Here is a 21,838-nt window from a genome sequence, read left to right on the forward strand (position 1 = left end):
TACTCGCTTGTACCACCACTTACGGGACACCCTGTATATATTTTTAATCAGTCAAATGAAAAACAGTATTTTGCCACATAATTCTCAAGTTGCAAATCAATATTTAACCCTGGATTTTTATTACATTCCTAAGTGGCCCTATTGTTGCGATAAGTGCCACAGCGGGGGTCTACGCTAAGAATGACAGACCCAAAGAATAAGAAACCGTAACAATAGAGCCGCTTTTACGACTTGTTACTCAAACCGAGACGTAACCACTGAAAATCGAGATATTTGTAAACGTTATATATATCTTGCAAACTAATTAAAATCAAGTGTATACATTACAGCTTAATAAATTAGTCTTGAAAAGCACTATCGCATGATCTGAAAAAATATATATAGTTCCATTTAAAAAACAAAACTTAATCATCATATCTCTTAAACTAATAATGCAAAAAATTTGTCACTTGTGCCAAAACATAGTTCCCATTTTACCGTGTAATTTTCATATCAACAGTTTTTTGTATCATTATTAGTTACGGAATAACTTGGGCTGGGACACCCTGTATAACACGTATTTCAATATAAATTCATAAAAAGTAGTGTGTTTTGAAGAGAGTTACAGTGTTGAGCCCCTTTAAGAACGAGTGTGCATTAGAGACGATCGCTTCAATCGATGCTAATTATTTTCTTAATTACTGATTATGAAGAGGGTGAGAAACACGACATCAGTTCGTCACGTGTACGTAGACGTTGTGCGCGATCATAGACCTACACATACAAAGCAGTGGGGGAAAGACGTATTAGATAGTGAGACGTCAGGCAGTCTGCTCGGATCCAAAGGATTTTCTCAATATCGGATAAAGGTCGGATTTAATTTCTGCTCTAATTTAAATTTTCATTGCCCTCCAGCCATACTCGGGCTCAGACCCTCAGAGGAGGTTTTCGAAGCTTGCCGCGCCTCGTCCTAACTCTCCAGTATAAACCGTTGCTAATAAATATGTATGTATCGAATCATTCTGATGTGGAAAAGATACGCTGCTACATTACATGATCGTCTGTGCAACGTTTATTAACCCTTAGCTGACATACTTCACCAGAATAACACGATTGGCACATTGGGATGTTTAAGACTCTAACCACTAAAATATTTCCTGCAAAGAAGCTATTCAGTATTCTAACTTGACAAAATTCCTAGATAATCTTTGAAAGTTGTTTTAACATATTTCATAGTTAATTTCAGTAAAATTAAATATTGAACATGAAAAAAAAAAAATTGAAAATCGTAGAAAAATCGAAAAGATAAGTTTCCCCAAAGAAATTCATAATTTTTTCAAATTTTCATATAAAAAATTAAGAGTTTACCTGGACACTCTTGAGATTGAACATTTTAGAGGAAATAATAATACAAAAATCGTGGTTTCAAAAAAGGTTTTTATTTGGTGAGTTGAAGAGACGAATTTTAGCCAAAAAGGAAAACTGAATTAGCTGGGGACGTCTCATATCTCTCAGTGCCAGCTAAGAGTTAATAGAATTTGGAAATTGATGCAATCTAACCTGGTAATGATTTGGTGGGATATGACATGTACCACTATTTTAAAATTAATATTATCTTTTTTTTATTAAACATGCTTGGTGCTGATGATCTTCAGCACTTTCTTTTGTTTCATTGATCTTGTTACAGATTTTGAAGTATGCTAATGCTACTCTTCCATCATATAGTATACGAAAATGATCCAATTTTGTTTCCCTTTTTCTTTCCAACTGAAGGTTTGGAAGCTTAAAAAATTTTCTATCCCTGGCATTATAACGAGAGTCTACTGTATTTCTAATTTGGAGAAAAGAAAGATGATTAATATTATTACTAGAAGATGTAAGTTCTTTACATTTTTTGTTATTATTCATATAAGTATTTCTTGGATTAGGAAAATCATTTTTACCATTTAATAGAATATTTCTAATTAGTGAATTTAAATTTAAGAAACTATTATATGGCTGCTCTATGAGTCATCACAAAAGTAAAGAATAATTTCTAATCATCTTCTGCATAGAAAAATTAAGTATGGAGATAAAAAAATAGATCTAATGTTATATTTAAGAATTATACGTAAATAGAACTTGAATCTTTTTAAAAATTGATTGAGGTATGTAGCATCTCACCACATACTCTGGGTAATATTTTTCCACCACATCATCAGTAGATTAAATTGAAATTTTTTATAATAAATTATTCGTTTCTCTTATTTTACAAATCAAATTGTTAGTTTATATTAGGAAACACCCATACCAATCCAACAATTGCATTTTACCTTAAGCCAATCCCAAAGGGATTATAAAGGAAGCACCCTATAGGCCTTACCAAAATAAATAATCTTACAGATACTATTAGGAAGGAACAACTATACAAATAACATTAAAAATAATTGCTGATTGTACAGTGATAGAAAAATTCTCATGCTATTAAAATAATAAAATAACTACATGCCTATATTTTATTGTCTATCTCCAATATATTGTAAATACAAAAATTGAAGTTAACAGAAAAACAAAATGAAAAATTGACATAGTTTATGTTAGGGATATGCAAAAAGTTTAGCTTTTTTCTTTTCATATGAAGCTTCGTTTTCAAAAAAATCAATTTTGAAGATTAATTAAATACACGTCCTAAAATACCCAAATCGCATTTTATAAAAATTAAATTTCCAACATAAATTACATATAGGTATGTATTAATCACGTCCAATTTATAATACTGCAATGAAACTTCGTCAATGGCAGTTTATCGTGTTACACACAGTAATGAAATATTCTGCAATATACAAAATTAGTTTTCTCGTTTCGAGCAAAATCATTTCATACAAACGATTTGGAATATGTGTAATCTGTTAACTGTAGTCCACTATTCATGAAAGCACCAATTAATTTCCAAAGGCCGTTGAGTCATCAACGGCTGATTAGGAAGCGATATCGTGTGACGAGCGTATATCGAGATACATCCACGAGCAACGTATATGAGCGACCCGTCATTCGATAGAAGAGTCAGTTTATCGGTATAATTGGACAAAATATCACGGCTGCGAATATGACACGCATACCAACTGCGTGTTAGTAACTGATGTGCTGTCCTTTGGGATTTCAGGGGTAGTCTAACGGCATTGCTTGCTGCTTGATGGACATTGCACACCCTTAGCCCATGAGGAAAGTGACCTAGTGTCAGCTTCCACTATTCCCTCAACGTAATTATCAGGGACCAATGTATTCTCCTGTAAATCTGTAAATCATTCTGCTAATGGTTTATTTCGTATGATCATTAGTGTTTTGAGAGCCAATTTTATTACAATAATACAGGAAATTTAAAGAATTTTTCAAAATTCCTTACCGTCGTAATGTGGAATAATAAAACCCATAGGAACTTTGAATTTAACTTCTCAATATCTTGCACGATATCGTAAATATTCATGTAGGATGCCGGCGGAAAAATTATGGCGTTTCGTCTCGGGAACCGTCCACCAGAACTCGTCAGTGAGGCTGACGTGGACGGTCCCTGCACCAAACGCCTGGGTTCTATATTCTCAAATCTTATATATGCATATATCGGCAAGGCCCGTGATGGAGCACTTGCGAGAAAGGATGGAGTACTCGTGCGACACCTTGCGGCCATCACGGGAAAGAGGGGCCATGCTCCACTTATAACCCCCACATTCATAATAGTATTCATTCAGTTTGAGAGCTAGGTCACCGTTTTTCGAAATGTAAGAAAAATGTATATTTCATCCTCACTTTTAGTGCTAGATCACCATTTTTCAAAATATTTGATCCTCATTTGAGGGCTTTTATCGCCTAGATATGCGCCATGGCCGAAAAGAAATATGGATCGAACATTTTTCTTAAAAACTACTATGTTCCAAAGTTCTACTAAAATCAGCAATTAACAGTTGAGAAACCTTCCTTGCAAAAGGTATTAGGTTGGTAATTGAATTTTTGAAAATTATAAGACTAACAGAAAATTTTAAGACTGTTTTACCTAAAAGACATATTTATTATGCTTTGGTATGTATATTTTGTAGAGATACATATAATATTTTTCATTATTGTGTTTTTCGTTTAGTTAAAAAATAGTGTTCATGATAAGTGAGAAAGAAAATGGAGTTCTGTAAAACTCACATGAGTCTAAGGATGTTCTTAAGGGATGGGATGGCGTTCTATGGGCAGGTGGAAGATGTAGGTTTATGGTGCCAATCGATCGTCCGGAAAGCTGATAGAACACTAGAACGCGCAAGAAACAAAAAAGCGAAAACAAAAGAGAGCTTAGGAATCTCGAATTGGAAGAGTAATGTTAGGAAGAGGGTAACAAATTGTCGGTGTCCGTGTTCAGAAAACGGCCATTAAGTGTTCGTAAAATGTTGAATCTTACGAGAGATTAATTACAAATGCACGATAGTGTTGTGTAAATGTTTTTTCTTAAATGTTTAACAGATTAGAAGTTTAATTCTAACCCCACGAATTTTTATAGAATAAAATTTCTTTAATTGCCTTCGAAATATTACACTCATTCCTGTTTAAACATATAGAAATTGATGTTTGGTAAATTATTTACTATTTTTGCCACATTGGGGCCCTAAGCGAAATTCTCAAAATTAGATTTGGAACTATGGTAATTAAAAAATTAGAATCATAAAATTTTAGAAAGACAATTCTTTAGAGAAAAAAGGCTTACCTTTCGCAACTTTGTTGATAATATTCGACGATTATATCACTTTCAATTAATTCTATCCATTAGGAAAAATATTATGAATTGTTTCGCCAACCGTAATAAAATTTGATATTTCTGCCATTATTCGTCATCAAATCGTATTTACTTTAATAGCAACTTTTATTTTTAACAACTGTTAAAGCTATCGTCATAATTTTTATACAATACAAAAGTTATTAAAAATATTGTTATAATAGAATAATTGTAACGAGATTTCTAACAAAAATTGATTGAATTTGTACAAATCTCGGTGTAGTAGAGTTGTATACGAGAACAGAGTGTGGCAAGCATAAGATATGTTAGGTTAGGTTAAGGTAAGTTAAACTTAGTTTTACAATTAACATTTACTAAAGCAATTGAAAATTTCATGAGGTAGGATTTTTATTTTGATGAAATCTTATTAATTATTTTCATAATATTTAATTACATCTGTTCTCCACGATTTGAAGTGTTCAATATCACCATTTTTAATTAAATAAATCAAAGAATTTTGAACAATATGGGTAATGGATTCCTATGGAAACATAACTGTCACCCACATAGGGTGATAACCAACACTTATAAAGGGGAGCAATCAATAATTTTACACAGAACGGGTATCTTGTTGATTGGTTATTAACCTACAGTAAGGAAGACTGTAATTCTTCTATGAAGAAATATTATTAAATATAAAATTTCTTATTTATTTTGTTAACTAGCTATCATTCATCTTTCGTCGTAAGACAGCTCTGCAGAAGCCTGTATATACAGGATCTACGTAATACGAGTCGACCGGAAAATCGGAACCTAATAACGAATTCTTGCCCCGGAAGGGAAAATAAAAGAGGAAAAAGGTCGCAAGGTTCGATATCGATATAGGCGGGACGGAAAATCGAATCTACGTTGCACTCGTTTTACGCGCAACCCCGGCATCAAACGATGAGGAAAACTGCCGTCCAAACTATATCGACGTCGATCCTCATGGCGAAGAGATGAGCTTATCTTGTTGCCGTTTGAGGTCCCTTTGTATCCTACGAAGGTACAGACGAAGTCGCTGTTCCCACGCAAGTTCGCAAGCAATATTGTCTGGCAAATTTTGCGTCCGAAGACAAAAGGGAATAGAATCCAACTGCACTCAGCCCCACCTCTCGCTTTTCCTTTATCTACGTGCGCTTTTATCACTGGCTTTGTTTTCACTCTGATCTGCCGTGCTCCAAGGTAGAGTGAATTTTTGTTTTCGGTCGAATAGTTATCTGCACTGCAGTGGTAAGGTTCAACATTCTATTGGCACAGTAAATTCTATTTCAATTCTGATTTCCCCGTGAAAACTGATGACATTTTTACTTTTACTTGTAAACGTTCGACGTAACACTTTTATTCCTTAAGTATTCGTAGGTTATTTGAAATGAAATAAGCTTTTTATAATTGGCTTGAACAACATAATTTTTTTTTTTAGAAAATAGAATTTGCTAAATGATGTATTGGTCAGAATCACAGTTTCGGCTCCCCGGACGCCTTTAGTTCGGGCCGGGGACCGCTAGGTGGCGGCGAGATGATCGGCGACAGTGTTCTCGCAAGCGGTCGCCCGGCATGCAGTTTGAATATATAGAAGTTCCGAATTACGGTATGAGAGGTGTCTGGGCCAGGGATCGTTTGTTGTCAGTATGTACCACTGACGAGTCTGACAGACGATCCCGAGGAGAAAACTCCTTTTTCTCCCCTCTCCTACAAATATTGCAGAAAGTTAACTACTCGCATCTTTAATAAAAAACTGGTATTTTAATGCATTCGGTGCCGGTGGCTCCGATTGGACAATGTGCGACAATATTCGGCAATGTTCGACATATCCATTGTCTTCGCATACCGACAGCGAACCTATTTATATGCCTTGTACTGCACCACTCCATTTTTACTATGGCAGTCCACGTGTTGAATTTTAATTCATGTAAAGCTATTGCATATTAGCAATCACAAAATTATAATCTCCTTTTACATTCGAAAAGTTATAAATACGGTGAATGGAATAGTTTCCGAAGCAGTAAAAGCTGCTAAAGTATATCTGACAGTAAATAGAATCGTTAGTTCTATGGAGGGCACAAAATAGTTTGCACAATTACGATGCTATAGGACGAATTCCAGCTGTCTATTTGAACACACGCGGAAACATTAGCTGCAATGATCGTGGCTGGAGGATTTCGCTAGAGGATAAATGTAGCCGGGTTATCTGGCGGTAATAACGCGAAAAAGGGCACTTAAGGATACGAAGATAGGGGAGTGGGATGAAATATCGACGTCCAACCTGCCGCTTATGGGGCGGAATACATCACATACTAATTCCCAAATAGGTAGCCAGCTTTCCTCTTCGTCTTCGAGTAAGCTGTCTGCTTATTCTTACGGCGTTAACCAGCATGCGGAAAATGTTATGCAAAGTACACCGCGCATCGGCGCGAATGACTGCTAATTTGTTCCAAACTTCTTTTCACACTTATTCTTATCCGGCTGCTTAATATTTAAATCCGTTGATGAGCTTCATAAAATATTATATTATCATCCAGTCTGTATTGTGATTTTAGAAAATTTTTGATACAATTGTTTTAAAAGCTAATTGGAATCAATATAGAACTATAATTTTAAATAAAAGCTATTGGGAATAATTATTAAAATGATGGTTTTAAACATCATTGTATTCGAAGATTTCTTTTATTTGATAGTGATAAATACAAGTAGATTAAAGATATTGATTTGAAATATTAGAAATAATTTTTCAAAATAATATATTATATTTCTAATCTTGCATTGGTTACTTTAAATCTTTTTTTTTGTACATTTTTACTTAGAACAAATATTTATGAATTTCTTTCCTCACAAATTATTTTAGAATAATTTTACATTATTTTACTTGAATTGATATGTGACGGGAATAATGAGTCATGGTTCAGTAATTGAAAAAGAAAAATACTTAAATAAACATTAACTTTAAAGAAAATATTCAAAGAAAATTAATAAGACATATTTTCAAACCGAAACAAACTTCATGTAATAAATTTAATGAAAAGCAATCCTACAAGATAAACAAATCAACAGAAAATAATTGAATACAAGCGATTAATGAGGAGTGTACTCGTTTTTTCTTAAAGCTATCCTTCCATAGATATTTAAGAAAATTAAAAGTAATTAAAAATATACCTCCAATAAATGCTTTCCCTATACTATGCATATTAAATGTAAGTATTTTACCCTTCTTGAAATTTCATCAATCTTTAGATATCATCATTATTTACATACAGTTAAATTTTAATCTATCAGCTTAAAAAATAATTCATCATATTCACCTTCGTTCGATGCAATCGTCGCATGCACGCATGCATGCGAGGCGAAATTTCACGGAGTCTTACCCTATTGCGATTTCCCATTAAGGCCAAAGTTTTAAAGGCTACCCCTAAACAGGTAAGCGAGGAGATCTAGCGCAGCTCCTGCGGGACTACTTGATTAAAACCCACGTAAAGTGCTACCCGCCGCTGGAATCTCACTGCTAGGCATTGTTTATAGAACAATGGATAGATTTGGTGTGCAGCACGGTCTGGCTAGCAACGATTCACACCATCCCACGCTCCATCGCGCAATGCGAAAGCAACTTTCATACCTTTCATAGGCTTCGTTACCGTGAACGTTTTCTTTGTTCATAAGAGCTCTGAGTCATGTAATAGGTTTCTGTAAGTGATGATCTGCATCTTTTGAATATAAAGGAGGCGAGCAAAATAATGGAAACACTAAGCCATTTTAAGAACCTTACTTTTCTATTCAATATTTTTTTAAATTAGCACAATCACTCTATTTGAAAGTTACTGAATCAATCTGAAGTTTTAAAGGCTGTAACGAGAAATAGATTTCTATCATTAATGACTCTGAAGGAATAATAAAAAAGAAAAAAAAATACAGGTACTGATCGAATTGAGTAACCTCCTCCTTTTTCGGTCGGTTAATGAAGATATTTTTTAAGAAGAATGGGGTTGTATTTAGTTATAAGGGCCCTGAACAAAAAAATTCATGTTTTTCATGGCATATGTTACATTATTTTCGTTTGTGTTAATTACGTCAATTTTATTGATCATTTACACTTTTATTGCCATGCGTAGGCATGACCCAGTGTATTGCTTTGCCCGCTGCCTATTGTTAAGACGGTCCTGGTTGTATTATTAGGCTGTTTCATATTAAATGTAAAGTTTTATTATAATTATATTATACTTAGTTCATTGATTATAGCATTTCATTTCTGACCCAGTTGCATTACCAGTTACAATATTTTTAAAATATTGATTTTTGTTCTATCATTTAATCAATGACTTTGATATTTTCAATTATTCAAAGTAGTATGTATAAATTTCATAAATAAAATTGTTACAATTAACAAACTAAATATAATGGAAATAAAATATTAATTATTTCTTAAGCCGAAATAGTTATGAAATTAAATTAGGTATACAAATTAATTCTGTACTTTTTCTTTGTCTTTTAATTGAATATTTATTTTTAAAATGTCTCGCATCACTTTTCAGATACACAGAAGCGCGGAAAGATATTTAAATTTGAAATAGTAATTAACAAGACGTAATACTAAAGGCGCCAAATTAATTTATATATTCTGGATTAAATCAGGTTTCCCTATGGAAAATGACATATAAGAGCAGTGGGAATTCTCAAAATCTTAATTTTGACGATATTAATATTATAAGTAATTTAGAAAAAAATATATATATATTTCTTAAAATATATAATTGAAAAAAGCGAATAACGTAAACGTCTATACGTAAGTGGTGGGGAGTCACACACCTATACACCAATCGTACCCGCATTCCTCAGCCTCGCCAACATTGTATCGGCATACAGAAATACAAGGAGCCTTCTCGCCTACAGTGTCATTTTCCTGGAAACCGTCAAAGGGAAAGGGTGAGAATTCGGAACACCAATTTTCGTCGGAAAGCCTGATTCGGTTGCGAATAGGTTAAATTTTTTATTATTTCAAGTTCTGTATCTTTAATTGATTTAAATATCCTATGTTTAAAAATATAACATTATCGTTTCATGAACACACTGAAAACAAAATACAGTTATTGTTAACATTTGCTAAATTTTTTTCAATATAAAGAATATTTTCAATGGAGTAGATATACTCTTGGTAAATGTAAGAGGATGTATAACCATTGGAACGAATAAATAATCAGCTTTTGTATCATTTATTGCATTTGAAGGTATAGAAACATGTTTGCAACGTTAAAATAACAAAAAAGAAACAAAGAATAATGCAGCAAAGATAAATCTGTTAAAGGTTGTTGAAAGTTGTTTGAACGAGAAATACAAAATCGGCTCAAGCAGTTTATTTGAAGATGCATGAAGCGTAATAAAGAGCGTAATACATGGAGCTGTATTATTCGAGTTGAAGAGTCCTAAGCTCTTACAGCGTCCCATTACCTCTACATTACTGTCCAGGAATTGCAGTAACAATTCTTTTCATGATACAATACGCTTTCTGCTTTATCGTGAGAAACGCCAAATCGGTTTTCCATCGCTCTTTTTTACCATTTATTTGCGAGCAGTTTTAAGTCTCGGGAACTTGCTACAATGCATCCCTCTCTCTGTTGCTCGGAGAATTTCAAGAACGCATAATAATTTTGTATATAAAAATCCGATCTTGCGCTTCAATATTTTATTATTGCATTTTTATTCAAGCGCGCGGCGGCATTTGTCGAAATGCTCTGATTTAATATTTTTAACGACTTTGGTTAATCCTGTGGTGTTGCATAACGGGTGTAAAATGTAATTTGTAACTATCATAGTTATTCAAAATACAAAAAAGATAATGCAGAGTTAGGAAATATTCTCCAAAAACAATTTTAAAAATATAATTTCACTATTGTATAAAATAATAATCTCAAATAATGCAAATATTGCACTATTATTTTTTTAATTCATAAGATAATAATAGTATTCAAAATATCATTGGTTCCTCTGAAGATAAAGAAAATACCAAAAATTATTTGAATATTGTAAACAAAATCAATAAAATCGAAACAAGTGCTCTGTTATATATGTATGTAGATTGTGCAAACAATATAAACACACAAAACATAAAAAGGGGACATAAAAAGCAATTGGAAAAATGTGATCGTACAGCACATAGTCCTGATAAAATACATGTTGGAATACACACATTTCATTTTTAATAACGTTAAAATTTTGAAGCATGAATTTCATCTATACAAAATGTTAATACTTGAAATGTTAAATATAAAAAAAGATAACAATTTCATTAACTATAAAGCTGTTATAGATAATTTTAATACGATTTATACAATATTATTAACATACTACACACCATATATAATTTTAAAAATTTATTATGTTGTTATATGTATTAAATGACTGATTTTGAAATATCAATAGTTTGACGTGATTTGATGACATAAAAGTATTGTAAAATTGCACTTGCAGTATATCAATTTTGTAGTGTTTGATATTAAAAATGTGATTTATTAGAACTAAGGATACACCGATGATAATATTATGTTCAACGCAACTCTTTTCTCTCTCGACTCTCAACGACACTTCTCGACTCCCATTCCAATCCGTCGCTTTTCGCCAGGAAGAAAACCCTCGCTGGCCCTTTCCTTCCCACCACCCTCCTAGAAAAACACCCTCGACGCATCGGCCGATCGCTTAGTCGTTGGGTCTGTCTTCTGTCCGTCAACGCTCTCACTTTTATGACCCTTTTACTGTCCTTAAAACTAACGTTCTCTAAACCTACGATACTACAATTTAAAGCTTAAAGTTTGTCCAAAATGGCTATATAAACTTTTTGTAAATGTTTTTATAACGAACTAAATGGTTGTTGAATTCTTCAGATGGTTATTTAACGATCGACAATTTTGTATTAAGAATTTTAACAAAACGTTTACATGGTCATTTTAAACAAACTGTACGCTTTAAATCAATATAGTAAATGAACTATTTTATAGTAATTTTGTTATCCCATAAAAGACTTTATATGATTCAAAATCGGCCATCATTTACTGTAATTATCAACCATGCATTCTTTTAAAATATTGATAAAGCTCTAAGATAGTAATTTTCAGTAAACTTTAAACTTTGGATTAACATAGGACAAAAATTATTTTATGAAGTTTTTGTCATCAAATTTTATCAGAATTTTGACATTTTGAAATCAGACATCATTTATTGTAATTATCGACTATCCATTTTGCTTTAATGATAATACTTTAATATAGTCATTTTCAGCCAATTTTAAACTTTAAATTGACATAAAATAAGTAATATTTTATGATGTTTTTATGTTATTAAATTTCAAATTATTAGAGTCCTCGGCATAATTGATAATATCCAGCGTAAAAATCTTCATATTATGATTTTCAGTTTTACACAAAAGTCAAAAACATGTGAACCCTTCATTTTGAAGGTAGTGTAAGTTCATTTTCTGAAATAATTAGGTAAACTTTTTAAAAATGGACTCACACAACTTTCGAATTAAACAATATATATTTTTTATATTTTGCCACTAACAATTTGATCGCCCACTGTATATTTCATCCCATCATTGGTAAGGTGCTCTAAATAATATTCCATTTTACTAGAAAGTACTTTTGATAGAGAATTTGAGTCCGTCGTGCTTAGATTCGTGTCAACTTGAAAATCGACCTTCATTTCCTTAAATTTTTTTCAAATATCACTCAATATTTGAACCTACTCGAGGCGCCCTTGAACCTATCATTACATTCTTAACGTAAAATAATTGAAAAATGTTTTTATGTTTCTTTTTATCCTTCCTTCTAACGATTCCTTCAAAAACTTGTTTCCATTTACATATATAATTCGTTACAATAGGTATCTGAGTGCAGTTATAAGAAACGTTAAAAGTTACGCTAGAATATGAAACACGAAGATTTTTCAAGTTTGTGCAACTGCGCGGAATGATAAATCGTTTAACGTAATTTAATTATAAGCCGGTGTATAGCGCGGAAATGGAAGCGGTGGATATACGCTGGAATAAATAATTACTTTCTATGACAGATATTAATGAGCCGGCGGATATAGGTGTATTATAGAATCAAATTTTGAATTCAACCGGACCTGGTGCTCACTGTTTTATAGAAATTACCCATTAATAACTCGAACGTAAAAAGTAGCAGATATTTTTCTAAGAAAATTTGACGAAGCTTTGAAATATTGGAAAAAAAAAGAAAATTGTACAATTTCAAAGAAAAATTTCTTTGGCACAATGAAATTGTTGAAACGGAAATTATATTATCCATTGTTATATTAATTAAAAAGAAATGAATTTAATCGATTGCACTATGGACATAAGGTTAATTTTTTTTTTTAAAGAGATGTAATTAACACAAGATTTAATAGAAATGGTCTGTGATATTTGAAACGGTTATGGCTGTTTCAAATTCATTTTGAGTAGTTTGACTTTTTGCGAACCTCTTCAGGGATATAAATTTAGTAGCATCGAAGTAGGTCACCCCTCTCAACTTTCAGCAGAACTTTATACCTGAAAACTTAGATTCCTCTTTAAATAGTGTTATGTTCGAATTTCCAGAGAGCTGCCATGTAAGAAATTCGTTCCTTTCTAAAATGTTGAAGTGAATTGATAACGGGAGTAAATTAATAATTAGAAAACTGCAAATAACATGTTTCACTCTATATTTTTAACAATTCTGTGACAAGCTGAGTAGCTTGCCGAATATTTATTTTTCTCAATTAATTCTTTAAACATTTCATTTAAGAAACGATTGTATATTAAAGTAAACCCCCCCCCCCCCAATTTTTTTGGAATTTTTTTTTGATTTCTTGGAAGTCAAGAACAATAAATAATAGGAAATACAAAATTATAATAAATTAAAATTGGAGCTCTCTCCATAGTTCGTCGTTCAAAGGTTAAAAAAGCGAAGAAAAGAGTTTTTATTTTATCACAGAAAAGTATGTTAAATTAAAATCGGGATATCAGTCATTAATAAGTATCAAAACAGTCAAAATGTTTATTAATTATTGTAAGTGATTTGTTTCAAAATCTAATACCAGAATATTTTATTTCTGTTGCAGTAAACGTTGTGGACGGTGAAGTGTTGCATATTGTAAAGATAAGTCGGCTGCATATGGGTGCATATTTGTGCATCGCTTCGAATGATGTCCCACCACGAGTCAGCCAACGAATATCGCTTCGCGTGCAATGTAAGTATAATTAAATATCATAAAGAAATTATATTAACAGGACCACACATCCCTAATATTCAGACGTAATAATATTTAAATAATGTCCATTTATTATGACGTTAAAGAAGTAATTGAAAAGCATTGGAAAATTATTTAATAATTTTCATGTTTAAATGTTTATAATGTTATAAAAATATATATATAAAATAAAGTTATATTAAATTAATTAATGTATACTTTGTATAATTTTTTACAATTAAAACTCAACAATTTTCAAGTTAAGAATTTGACTTTATTTAAATTGAATTTCTGTAAGAAAATTATTTCCAGATAACTGATCAGAGTATCAAAATGTATGATATAATAATCATTTACTGGTTATTGTAAAACGTAAAAAAAATTGAAATTTATTACACAAAATTATCAGTATTGTAGTTGAGCCAATAGTAGAAAGAGGGAAGAAAGAATAAGAGGTAGATGGACATAAAAGGGGTGCAAACGGAATATATTCCGGCCACAACTTGATAAAGAGTGGGTTGTTCACCCTAGCACAATGCATTAGGTCGATTTTCAATGTCTCATTTAGCCGGCGATTTACGAGCAACCACTTGACCCAGATATGCTCGATGTACCTAGATCTGTTATCCCATTTCGACTGTCATGTTCAACTCATTTTGGGGTGCGAAACTAGTTTCCGCTTTGTTTCCTCCGACACATTAGTTCTCGCTCTACTTGACTAACAGTTATTAGTGAACTTTGAATGCTTCCGCAGATATATATACATTTTTAAACTAGCATTTTCTATTTCAATTCTTTTACTGCAGACAAATCATACAATTTTTAGACTGTCATTTTCTAATAGTATTTCTATCATTTTAAATTACTCCTTTTTACTTTTAATAAATTTAAAAATAGAAGAGAAAAAATTTTTGACTACCCACTAGTTCTGGTCGTGTCTTATTGTTAGTTTTACTAATACGGTAGGCTCTCGTTTTATTGCCGTGGAAGGGACTGCTGAAGTGGAAAATTTTGCAAGTTTCCAAGCTCTCATTTAAAGGAAGAAGTGTATCATCTTCATATACTATAATGGTGTAAGAGTATAACTGAAAATCTGGGTGGCATTCACGTGGCAATATAATGAGAGTCTACTGTAGTGTAATTGTGTTGTATACGTATGTCATTAACAATTGACCTTAATAGCAGAAAAGAACCTGTATGTACCTACATGCATATCGATCGAGATGCTAAATTAATATAGAAACATTTATACATTATTAAATAAAATTGATCAAATTATCATTATTTTACACAGAACACAACACAGCAAAAGGGTTAAATTGTTTAAGAGTATTATTTTATTTTAAGTATTCTGCAAATTCTGAATATTCTAAACAATTTATTATTATTTTTTTTTTGTAGCATGTACTTTGTACTTACGATTAGTGACATACATTTGTTCACATACAATTGACATTATTTATAATTATATCTCCCTATCTATTTTATTAATTGTCTATTCATAACTCCCTAAAAGAGTCGGTCTAATTATTACCAATTATACCAACTATACGAATTGCAATATAAATTACTGATCTTTTTCAATATTTTATTTTAAAACCAGCTAAATTCTATCGTAGGCAAATAAAAATTTACCACGAATATGGCAAAGGATTATTAATTGAATTAGCGCTTACTTGGACTAAAAATTGTAGTTTATACAATTTTAATAAATATCTAAATAGTTCGCGTCAGCAGTTATGTTTTTCAATAATATAAAACGAAATTAACGTGAAGTGAAATTTCACCTGTGATAGCCTTCAAAGTTAAAAACGTGTAAACAAATATATACGGTATATATTTTGTATACTTGAAATAAGTTTATGAATTAGTTATAAGTTCTGATAATAATTTAAAAGCATTCGAATCTTTGCTTAACCGGTATTTTTTAAGAGGTTTACGAATGCAAAACTTACACAAAAAATGTTGTTTTTTTAAACAAGTACAAGTCTCTTTTAATTATTTTCTTTGTCTGTATCCTTGTTTTTTTTATATTTTTATAAATATAGGACCTGCTGTTTTACCATATCTGTTTGTTTAATCAATATATGTATACTTAATGAAATGACAAAGGTATTTAAGTAAATACTTCAAAGAGGGAACGCGCAATGGTATTTTACTGTGCAAAATATCATATAATAATGCCAGTATGGAAACTTGCGCAAGCGTAAAATTGCATACTGTGTACGTCAGTGTTCCAAGAGATTAAAGTTCTGAATAAATAAAAGAAAGTATTATCCATGTTTAATATACTAAAAAACTAAGCTTTGTACTTGCTGGATAGTAACAATCTTTAATAAATAAAATGCGTATCATTTTCTTTTGAAAAAAAATAATTAAACTTTCTGGCAGCATACGCCATAATTACAAAAATTGTTATTTGCAGGCTGTAGCATTTATTAGACCTCAAAAACTGTTTACAATTAGACAACCTCCTCTTTAATAGCGAATTGTCCCCTTCTAGCGAGTAGAACGAAATCAACAAAAAGGACCAAAAAGTAGAAACTACTGGTTTTAATCTACTTTTTATTGTATTATAATTAATTTGGATATATTTTGATGAAGTTATGCAACCTTGAAGTTTGACATTTTGTCAATAGTATATTCATAATGCACAAAGCAATTTTACGAATACAATCTAGATAATTATGTAATTCAAGTTACTGAAAACAAACAAGTGTGCTACAGCTTTGGAAAGACAGTTACCCACAGAACTGCAAAATAAATTTTATCGTATCATGCCATGCTATTTTTAATGGAGTAAATAGAACTCGAGAAAAAGTCAATGCAATTTGCATATAAATTGGCCTTAGTATAAATTCTATTAAAATGTAATTGGACTTTTAAAAGGCAGTCCTACAAAATCTTTTAAAGGACATACAAATAAATTGACTCTAAGATTTGAGGACAATTAATAAAACATTGAATGTTGAACAAGAATATCAATTCTATCGACGTTCAGTAATGTATAATATAAAGGAAATAATGCCCAGCTTTTGCAAGATTGGCTTGTAATTATGGTCAGATGTCGAAATTGGACATTCTACTTTAAGTACTGTAACATCTAGGGTATGTGCATGTAATATGAAGTAGTAGGTAATATGGAACATCGTAAGACCTTGATAAATAATTAAATAAATAAATAAGTAAATAAATGTTATCATCAACTATGCATATCATTTTCTTATAGACGAAACACAACCATGTTTACTTTTGAGCTTTAATTGAAAATTATGTGAAATTCATTATTCATTTAATCTAATTCATCGAACATTTAACTTTTGGGTGAAAAATAAAAAATTAAATAGTTCTTGTTTTTTCAACAATGTTACAACCATAAGTTCTGATTCTTTTTATGTTTTTCTTTATTACAGAGCATTTCTTTACATTTTTTTAAAAGTAAAGTGGTAAATAATGAGGGAAATACAGCTCTTCTCGTAGAACGCCCTTTTCTTGCGGTGGCCACGATATCTTCCAAACCGCTTATTTAAAATCAAAACCGAAGAAGGTTGAGTTAGTATATTGTATTGTTAATGGCCTGAACGAAGGGTTTTGCGAAATTTTGATTTTCACCAAAATGACAACAATTTTACTGAAAAATCCGGTTTTTGAAGTTGTCAAATTTTGTTTTCTTTCTTCGCGATAAAAAAAAATTTTTTCAATGAAATTAAAAATCCTTCGTTCAGACCCTTAACAATAAAATATAGTAACTCAATCTTCTTTGGTTTTGATTTCAAATAAGCGGTTTGGAAGATATCGTGGCCACCGCAAATGATCTCGAGAAAAGGGTGTTCTACGAGCGTTCTCTCATTATTTAACATTTTACTTTAAAAAAATCTTAAAACTATTTTAAAACATGTATTTTTCGATGATATATTTCACTTCATAGTAAACATTTATTAGGACGGCAAAAAAAAATCTTGAAAATTACCCGATCCCAACTAGGCGTAACTCCTTCATACAAAATGACTGATAATAACACAAAATATCTAAAGTATAAAATATACAATTTTTGTTTTCAATTTCTATTTTACTTTGTCTCTCTCAAAAGCTATGTAAATAATAAAATTACTTTGCATTATATTGCAAATCTACTATAGGTATACAATAATATTTTACGCGATTCTTGTATTTTTTAAACATTTGCAAATTATATTTTCTTATTTATTTAATCCATATTTTTCTTCTATAGATTATGCCATACTTAAATATCTACTCGGTTACCCATGCAGGAAACATTACGTGAATCAAAATACAGTTGTTTAATTAATATTCAAGAGCATTATCATTGTGCTAATATTTTCTCATACTCAAAGTATATAGGTACTGATAGAAGTTCATTGGCAAGAACGCCGAGACATATACGTAATTAATAATGTTCCGTATAGGTATATACTTTTACTCTATTTAAACTGAACAGAAAACTTGATTTGCATCTCGTATTCCTTCCTCGTTAGTATAATTATTACTTTTCTATTGAAGCACATGGGCACACAATATGGAACACGTCGAGTGCGCGCAATATGAAACATGTTCAGTGTTTGAAACTTTTTTTACTCATCAGTCATATGAAGTATCAGGACGCGACAAAATTAGGTAACAGTCGTATAAAATATTGATTTCTGATTTTAGCCAGTGGTATTTGTAAAAACTGCTGATTGTGAAAAATAAACCAAGAAACAGAAAGGAAGAATCTCAATAATAATCATTAGTGATGATTTTACTATAATTTCAACATATTTGAACTTTTACACATTTAACTATTTATATATGTATATTTATTAATTTTGTCACATTTTGACGTTGGTTTCGCTTAGAAAGAACTATGTTTTTATTTTTTCTCTATTAAATTGCTATAAACCACTAAGTATCACTAAAGTTGTTAACAGAAGCAGCAAAAAGATGCAGCAAAATCTATTCTTTGAGATTTCTGATAAGAAACAACAATAGATTCAGAATCTCATTTATTTTGTACATTTATTTATTCCTGAAATCAAATATAAGAGATAAGGGTGGAATAATCAGTTAATTCGAGGCGAATCTTTCCGATAATTCTAAGAAAATATAGAGGGAAGAATATGGGATAGACGGGTATGGTATCCAGCGTGATATCATCCCAAGTATACACAGTGGCAGTAAATCGTGATTTACGTTGGTTCGTAAAAGACGAAACTATGACATGATATTGCGGCTACGAAATATCTATATCGATCCTGAGTAGCTCGTTGTACGGTACCGCTCCACGTATAATAACCGAAAACTTTGAGAGGGATGTTTTCGCTCTATGAGAATCTTACATTCTCGAAGTTGAATCGTTGAAGTTTTAAGTGCGTGCAAACTTTATAGAGCAGACCAAAAATAAATAAATAAAATTAAAGAATATAAAAGCGTGTCTAGAAACCGCAAACACTTTTAAGTACATAAATGAAGGAAAAGACAAACGAAAAATATCTGTTGATCTACGAATTCCTACATTGCAGGCAATCAAACATTGTTAACATTGATTACTCATTTTAGCAACAGAAATGCTATTGATTTGATAGAATGTTAACCATTTAGCAATTTCTTTTTATTTAACCCTCGAACAGGTTAATTCGAACGAAAGAGCCCCAATTTTAACACTATCTATGGCGGTTCGATGCGCACTTATTAACAAATCAAAAACAAGTTAGAAAAATAATTAAATAATTAAAAGTAGAGCGAGATTCGCTCTAAAGCCAAACCTTGAAACTAAATGAAAAAGAAAAAAAAATTTTTTGCAAAAAAATTGGTGCAAGAATATTTTCGATAACTCTTATCGTTTGGCCTGTATGTACAAAAGTGACAGAAAGTCTAAATGCTTTAGTCCCCTTCTCAAGATTTTCAATCTTAGATACGGGTTGGCTAATGAAAGATGCAACTAATAATACATTAACGCAAGAAATTATTCTGTATTTCGACAAAAATCGATGCATACATTGACAGAAACACGTTAGCAATTTTTATAACATGGAATAAGTAAAATCTGTTTTACTGAACTATACAGTGGTGTTAGTCTATATCTTTATGGAAATCATATCTACTGAATGATTGATGTATTTTTCGATCCCAACTACATACTTATATCAAGATTCAGAACCCAATTAAAATTTCTAGCGCCTGGCGCTATCAAACTTTCGAGAGCACCGTTGGTTGATAAACTTAGGTCAAAAATTGAAATTTATTTTGAATAAAATTAAATAACATTTAATCGTAAAGAAAAAGAGGAACAGGATTGAATATTTTTTGACATTATAAATAAAGGCTTATAAAGGGGTTCGGGGCTTAGGCTACCCCTTAATTCGTCGCTGACAAGACCATAGTGGAATTTATTATTATCAATATTTTGAATATTATTTATTATTATTTTATTTATTAATATTAATAATATTGAATTTATTATTTATTAATATTTCCTGTTCCTCAGAATGAGAATTAAATAACTTATACTACTACGACTTTTATCTCCTCGTATGGTTCGATTGCACCTTGAATAATAAATTAGTTAATACAGTTAATATTGTTATGTACGTTTTCCTTTTGTTACAGTTCCTCCCATGCTTTCAATACAGAACCAGCTAGTTGGAGCATACATCGGACAAGATGTCACGTTGGAATGCCATACTGAAGCTTATCCTAGCTCGATCAATTATTGGAAGACCGAACGAGGCGACATGATCGTTTCTGGTAAGTTTAAGTTTCACAAAATTACACCAACTTGTCAAATTTGATTAGAGTAGGGAGTGAAATTTCAATTCACTTGAAACTTAATCCAGAAATTGAACTGACGTTGGAAATAAATTTGTTCAAGATATCAGATTAAATTATTTTATAATTCCCTTTTTGTGCATTCTATCCAAAAGACTGATATTGTTTAAAGAAAAGTGTAACTTTTTAAATTACACTAAATTATTTTAGAAACGTGATTAGAAAAATTTTATAGTATTTCTGCAGTACAGAATACATAAAGATAAAAACAATTTCTCATATTTTTACAGCATCATTTAATATTACATCTAATCTTACAAACAAAAGTGAATTAAATAAACAAAATTTTGTGTAATTAATATTGAATTAATTAATGTGAATTTTGCAATATCACAAATTTAATAATTTTGTTTTTTAATTATTTCAATATTATTATTATTTATCTCATCATAAATATTCTACATAATATTGCAAAACATCATTTTGTACGTAAAGTCATTTTCCATATTAATATCGTTTCCATTTTATGTACATGGATGTAGATTTTGCCATATTTTAACTGCGATTTAAATATTGAAAATTTACGCCGGTATAATTTGATTTATTTGATTCCTATTAATGCATGCACTTTATGGTATATAAAGTTTCTCGAATTGCAAAGAACATGGCTTTATTTACGTAGGCAATTACCATTCTATTGTAGGTGATAAATATGAGGCAGTATATTCCGATGATGGCTACAACAAATATATGTCGCTGAAAATCAGAAATGTCGGCCCGAAGGATTTTGGTTCATACAAATGCGTGGCACAGAATTCCATTGGCGAAACGGATGGTGATATTAAACTAGACGGTAAGTGTTTCTAATACATAATGCATTTTTCAATCATGAAACGTTCGAAATAGTTATAAAAAGTTTGTTTGCACTTATTCAAGGGAGAAACAAAGATACCTAAATCTTATTTAAAATTTATAGCAAATATATTCCGTTTATTATAATTCATACATATATGGCCAGTTACTAATAAAATATAAAAAGTGACATAATTATTTATTAATTTCGTAGAATTTTTTATTGTTGTTGAAGTAAATTCTTTTGTAAAATGTGAACAA

At 31.0% G+C, this 21,838-nt stretch overlaps 1 protein-coding gene across 3 annotated transcripts in view; it reads left to right on the forward strand.

Moving 5' to 3' along the window:
• Window positions 1-21,838, forward strand: part of LOC114877783 (neurotrimin-like) — a 422,922-nt gene that overhangs the window by 377,990 nt on the left and 23,094 nt on the right. For 2 of the 3 annotated variants that reach the window (XM_046286404.1, XM_046286405.1), the window contains 3 exons: window positions 13,832-13,960; window positions 20,567-20,704; window positions 21,408-21,578. In XM_046286404.1, the coding sequence (XP_046142360.1) occupies window positions 13,832-13,960; window positions 20,567-20,704; window positions 21,408-21,578 (438 nt within the window). The remainder of the gene's footprint in view (window positions 1-13,831; window positions 13,961-20,566; window positions 20,705-21,407; window positions 21,579-21,838) is intronic. The other variant, XM_029190796.2, reaches the window with a different exon arrangement.

Source organism: Osmia bicornis, chromosome 7 (assembly GCF_907164935.1).
Source record: "Osmia bicornis bicornis chromosome 7, iOsmBic2.1, whole genome shotgun sequence".
In the NCBI taxonomy this organism is placed as follows: domain Eukaryota; kingdom Metazoa; phylum Arthropoda; class Insecta; order Hymenoptera; family Megachilidae; genus Osmia; species Osmia bicornis.